Here is a 6,240-nt window from a genome sequence, read left to right on the forward strand (position 1 = left end):
TTAATTGACTTGATGTTATACAGTGATGATTAAGTGTTCCCTTATTTTTTTGATTAGTGCAGAATAAGATGCTAGAATAAATTTTAAAAAATCAGTGAAAGATAAGATTCACTTATTCACTAAGCGCAGACTTCTATGTAGTAAACCTGCAAATAAAATGTCATATGAATCAAAAATATCTATTAACCAAATTAAACTTCATTTTAAGTAGGGTTCACATAGCATTATTGTTTGCTATACTACCAGTATAATGGAAAGCACAATGACCAGTTTTATAATAATTAAATTTAATGTTTAAAAATACATTCAAGAAATGGGGTGTTTTAGAACTAGATTTCACTTTAATGGGTCCCTCTCCCCCACTGCCGAAATCAAACCTATACCCATTCTGTGAATTCGTCATCCAGTGTGCATCTGAAATTGATTTAAATTAGATGAATCAAGACTCACAGGCTCTCCGAGGTACCAGTCAGGGTTATCTTTCTCTGGACTGGACAGACTGAAGGTGGCATCAAACACAGGGTCATACATAGTGTTGTCAATCAAACCGTTGGACTCTGGATAGAGACCCTGAGAGGAGAGGAGAAGACTAAGTGTGACAATTGTTTGGACATGAAGCAGTATTTCTATAAATTACATCAGTAAAAGTTGAAATGTGAGATGAGTTATAACTGATTTGTGATGAGGTGAAGTCACAGTAATAATAATAAAAAATGATGAGTGAGTCAGAGTGTTATGTGGAAAATTCTTGGAACTAGGGATTGTCCATCATTCCACTTTCGTTTGACCTACTATAGCACATGTGTCTGTGGCTTCGCTTGTGCTTTGATATCCTGTATCCATCCTGTGCGGTTTGAAAAATATTCATAAGGTTTCACATACACCCTCTAGACCCTGCTTTTGTCCTAAAATCCTAAGACTTCTGTTATATAAGAAAAAATCCCCTTGGCAAAGCCTTTTGGTGATGTTGTGGAGGTTTTATTAGCCTCAGCCATCTATAAATAGTAGGATTAAAATACTGTGGAAACTGCATGTTAAAACACTTCGTTCAGCCAGCACTTAATTTCTCTAGAAATTATAAAACTACATGTTCTTTTGGTTCAGAGCAGGAAGTGACTGTCTTGTTGCATCACTACAAAGGACAGCTTTGTATGCGTGCAGTTCATGTGTGCGCTTGAAAGTACTTGTGTTTGACATTTGCTCTTGCACCAGTCTTTGTCCCATAGGGTTTGCTGACATCCATCTATTTATTTATCTTTTCATAAAAGCACAAAAACCTTAAACAAATTGACTTGAAATAAAAGTAATAGTTGGGCAGAATGGTTCCTTTCAGAGAGTTATGATATTATAGAAAGCACATTATGGAATATTATTACTGATATTTTAACATGTAAGCAACATAATAATGTTACAACTTGTGGAGGTGGAGCACATTTTAATCTATAGCACAATATGATATTTTATAAATTTATACTGTTTTGTTTGTAAAATCTTAATATGTAAAGTAACTCCAGCTGTCAGGTAAATGTAGAGGAGTAACAAATAACATACTTCCCTGTAGTGAACAAAAGTAGAAGTATAAAGTACTATTACATGTAAATAATCAAGTCAAGTACCTAAAATTTGTACTTGAGTACAGTACTTGAGTAATTGTACTGAGATTGTTTCAACCACTGATTGCATGCATGTGTGCATGGCTCCGTGTGCTGCAGTGTGAGCACCTTGTGTCTTTACCGTAACAATGGTGTAGTGATTGGGGAAAGTCTTGCTGGGAAATGCTGCCTGCATGTACGGTGCTGAGGTTCCACACTTCTCTGTAATGTAAGGAGTAGAATCCCAAACACATTATCTGCTACGTGAGCATTGTGTTGAACTGGCAGCACTGTCCTGGAGGCAATTTAATTCACAATAAGGGTATGTGCGTCATTGGCCCAGAAAGATTCATTATCTCACTCACACAATGAAACCTTTGTAACCTTTTTAATAGTTACCTTTAGAAAAAAGTTTATTGTTTGGCAGAAGAATTCCAGCTGGACCTTTGCTTTGAATAAGTTTTGTTTTCATCCATTGGTTCAAGAATGATTCAGAGGCTTCGTCAGAAATGAAACATCTTCAAGACCAAATAGCGGCTGCTTTTGGCATAGTGAGCCAAAGAAAAAAAAGGTTCACTGGAGACCGCTGAATCACATGATGTTTTGAATGCCGACCAGATTCATTGAGTGACTAGCAATTTAGAGTCCAAATGCCCCACACGGGAGAGCTGACATCTGTTTGCAACACTCAACACGCAACGATAACTAGACAGAGACTGAACACAACTGACAAATGTTTATACACAGGCAAATGAGCAGGAAGGGAACATGCACAGGTGAAACACATCAGATAGAACACACAGCCAAGCAGTGGCCCATACTATGAAAGGTGTTTAACCTACTCAGGGTTATTAAACAAACTCAGGGTTGACTCTGACCGCCCACACTGGAGTTAAACGGTACTATGACGTTAAATAAGATGTTGGGTTTTTTGCAACGGCGCATGCTCTGTATTTCCCCTGATGAATGCACGTTGATTGTGTCTGGATATGAGGAGTCCATTGTAAATTTAAAAAAAAAAAATGGAGCCAGCCGAGAGGGGTAAAAATCTGAGAAAAAACTAAATTTCCAAGATTAATCTACAAGTACAAAACTTCAGTATTCTCTGACTGTATAGTCATAGCTTTATGAGAGAAACTTCTCTTTGCAAGGCTTCAACATCACACACACACCTCTGCCAGGCAATAGGCATGCAGTGGAAAGTTATATTAAGTTTAGACTTCGCAATGGGAATTAGCACTGAGGAAATACTTGTGAGTTCAGCCCAGTATCACTATATTATCATGCACCTTAGAGACTGTACCATGGATTGGACATACTTCAGAAGAAAACTACAGAGTGATCTGGATTTTATGTGACTTTAATTTCAGGGAATTTCTGAATTTTGTTCTTGTAAATTTACCACTATCATCTAGAATTAACCCCCCTCCGTATTTTTTGGATATGTAAAATAGTCAATCTAAATAAGTGAAAACACTCTAAACACTCTCATTACTAAAGTAATGCAGGATAAAATTTTACTGTGATGGATCAGACACAGATATTTTTCATGTTCACAGAAATTACCTGAAACCAAAGAAAAGAAATCAAAAACATTCACAACTATTCTTTGTTGGGAAATGTTCAGAACAAGTCCAAAATACAAGTAATGTGTAAGGGGAATGCAAATTCACTGCTAATGTCTGCTATTACTAAAAAGAAAACGGTACCTTAGAGTACATGTACATAAGAGCAACTGATATCTTAGTTTTACAGTAGAAGACACCTTATTTTTGCCCCCAGGACATGAACACAAAATGTGATGTAAAATGACTGTAATATGTTTGACACTTACTGAGTTTGTCCAGAACAGGGATGACAGAGCTCCAGGTCTGCAAGTACTCAGCCCGTAGCCCATCCAAAGAGACGAGGAGCAGAGGCTGGCGCTTAAAGCTATGAGGTGTAAAAATAAAGGGGGGGGTGGGGGGGGGGATTCAGTCAAGAAAAGCAGATTAGACCAAATGAAGGCAATGCATACACAGACAGAGGTGAGATAAATAGTGCAGTAGATCAGGCCGTTCCAGGGGGCGATAACATGCAGCAAATTTCCATTACAGCACAAAATAATGGTTGATAGTTTCAGTTCACATAAAGCTGAAAGCAGATTTTAATCATGATTCATGATTTCTGATCTGCTCCTTTCACATAAAGTCTACATGCTTACCTTGCTGGACATGTGGGGGCTGACAGGTCCTCACATTCGTCCTCCACCCACTCTTTCTCTCCTACGGCAGGGTGGAAAAAATGCAGAACATGTTAATAACAGTTCCAGTATTAAAGTAATATCTGTTGGTTAAATAGATGTAGACTGAAGAAACATTTTTTAACAGCCAAAATCTTGAATTCACATTTTAAGCTGCTCGGATAGGTGCTCAGATGAGCTGTTCAACCCACAGCAGCAGTTAACAACACAGTCCATTATATCTTTCTTGTCCTCTCTTTCAATTCTCACCATGGCAGACATGTTTGTAGTTTGTGCAGCAGTCTCCTGCAGACGCGCAGTCATCAGAGCAGTGACATCTGCTCTGCGTTAGCCTCTTCTCTCCACAACGCAGCTTCGTGCACTCCCACTGCTGAGCTGAGGTGATCAATTGCTTGAGTTAATACATTGAAATCATCCAAAGATGAAAAAATGCAGATAGAATCACTTTTTCTATTAAAGAGAGCCGCAATATTTGATCATAAAACTTAATAAATTCTTTAAAAATTTAAACTGCCTTTTTAATGATGCCCTCACGTCCTGTACTCAGCAGGAGAGGGAGTAAGACAGAAGAAGAAAAAATAAAACAGCAAAGCTGATTATTTTGAAATTTTCATTGTTAAAAAATATTAAAGGTCAACCAAGGTCAACAATGTCTCACTAGGGACAGTGCAGATGTCATGGTAGTCGTAGCAGCAGCTGCTGCTGGCGATACAGTTTTCATCACATCTGCAGCTGGGGATCTCGTCATCATAGGGCTCGTAGCATCGATTCCTGCAGGACGTCTGGGGAACAACTGGAACAGAAAGATAATACATAGTGGCTCTCGGCCCAAAGCCTACTGGTTCATTCTGAATACATGCATTTTTAAGCTCACCAATGTATAGTTTCATTTTTTCTAAAGCCTCAGTAATTTCTTGTAACAGCTGGTCACCGTAGTTTTCTATCAAACAAACAGAAGGGACTATATATTTCCAGCTGCCAATGAATCCACGTGTGTGTGAGTGTTTGGGGCAGCAGGATGGTGAATGTGCGACTGAGTCAGAATAAAGTACAGCGTTTGTGTTCATCAAGGAAAGTGTTACCAAGTGCAACAGTGTGGCTCACTGATTTAAATAGTCCATGGACAAGAGTGGAGCTCTGTGTCACTGAGGAAGAAGATATTTCAGACTTTGGATACACACAATACTTGTTAGGTCAGGTCATAAGTCAATATTTAAAAAAAACAAAGATGTTATATTTTGAGAATAAAGTTGCGAAACAACGTACAAGAAGGTCATATGATTACACGTTGAAATGAAACTTTCAACACAGGTATTGTGTGTTTTGTTTTCTGTTTGGCTTATCTGTCTGGGAAAACACCTGAGACTGACACGTAGGTATCATGTGCTTGTTTCATTTGTTATGACAGAAGACTGAAGACAAATATTCCCATGCCAGATACCAGGTGTCAGGCTGCTCTGCACCACATCTGATCACACTTTTGATTCATCTTAATTTTAGAAAGCTCAGCTCAACATAGGCTGATAGGCAGCTCACCCTGCTTTGCTCTTTTTAATACTTAAAGGTTTCTCAAAATATTTAATATGTATTTTTTAATCATTTATATAACTTAATTCTCAGGATGTTATATCTTTTGCATAGCAATATTGTGGTTTGAATATATTCAAAATGAATCTTTCCTGTAAACCGAATGTTCTCCAAACTTTTTTCTGAACTATTACACATTTGTTCTCATTATATAATGACTTATTTCTCAAAATTGCTGCTTTATTTTATTACTTTTTTTTCTCTTAGAACTTTACTCTGGTAATATTATGACTCAGGCATACAAACATTTGTGCAAAATATTCATTATTTAACATAGCTCAAAATAGCTCAGACTATTTCTAGAAATATTAAACTTTGTTCTATAATAATAAAACATTTTGTGTTAAAATATCATATTTGCTGTTTTGACATATGGCCATATGTAGTTTTCTGCTGCCTCTACGTTTCCAAGCTCCTGCGTGTGTGCTCCTGCGTGTGCTCCTGCGTGTGCTCCTGCGTGTGCTCCTGCGTGTGCTCCTGCGTGTGCTCCTGCGTGTGTGCTCCTGCGTGTGTGCTCCTGCGTGTGCTCCTGCGTGTGTGCTCCTGCGTGTGTGCTCCTGCGTGTGTGCTCCTGCGTGTGTGCTCCTGCGTGTGCTCCTGCGTGTGTGCTCCTGCGTGTGCTCCTGCGTGTGTGCTCCTGCGTGTGTGCTCCTGCGTGTGTGCTCCTGTGTGTGCTCCTGCGTGTGCTCCTGCGTGTGTGCTCCTGCGTGTGCGCTCCTGCGTGTGCGCTCCTGCGTGTGCTCCTGCGTGTGTGCTCCTGCGTGTGTGCTCCTGTGTGTGCTCCTGCGTGTGTGCTCCTGCGTGTGTGCTCCTGCGTGT

At 39.2% G+C, this 6,240-nt stretch overlaps 1 protein-coding gene across 1 annotated transcript in view; it reads right to left on the bottom strand.

Moving 5' to 3' along the window:
- Positions 1–4,770, bottom strand: part of LOC123976225 (venom phosphodiesterase 1) — a 47,409-nt gene extending 42,639 nt beyond the window's left edge. Inside the window, exons 1-7 of the mRNA XM_046058189.1 lie at positions 4,709–4,770; positions 4,493–4,627; positions 4,084–4,209; positions 3,796–3,856; positions 3,427–3,524; positions 1,735–1,814; positions 451–570 (exon numbers count right to left, since the gene is read on the bottom strand). Coding sequence (XP_045914145.1) covers positions 451–570; positions 1,735–1,814; positions 3,427–3,524; positions 3,796–3,856; positions 4,084–4,209; positions 4,493–4,627; positions 4,709–4,724 — 636 coding nt within the window. The 5' untranslated portion in view covers positions 4,725–4,770. The remainder of the gene's footprint in view (positions 1–450; positions 571–1,734; positions 1,815–3,426; positions 3,525–3,795; positions 3,857–4,083; positions 4,210–4,492; positions 4,628–4,708) is intronic.
- Positions 4,771–6,240: the final 1,470 nt, after the last annotated feature.

Source organism: Micropterus dolomieu, linkage group LG09 (genome assembly GCF_021292245.1).
Source record: "Micropterus dolomieu isolate WLL.071019.BEF.003 ecotype Adirondacks linkage group LG09, ASM2129224v1, whole genome shotgun sequence".
Lineage (NCBI taxonomy): Eukaryota > Metazoa > Chordata > Actinopteri > Centrarchiformes > Centrarchidae > Micropterus > Micropterus dolomieu.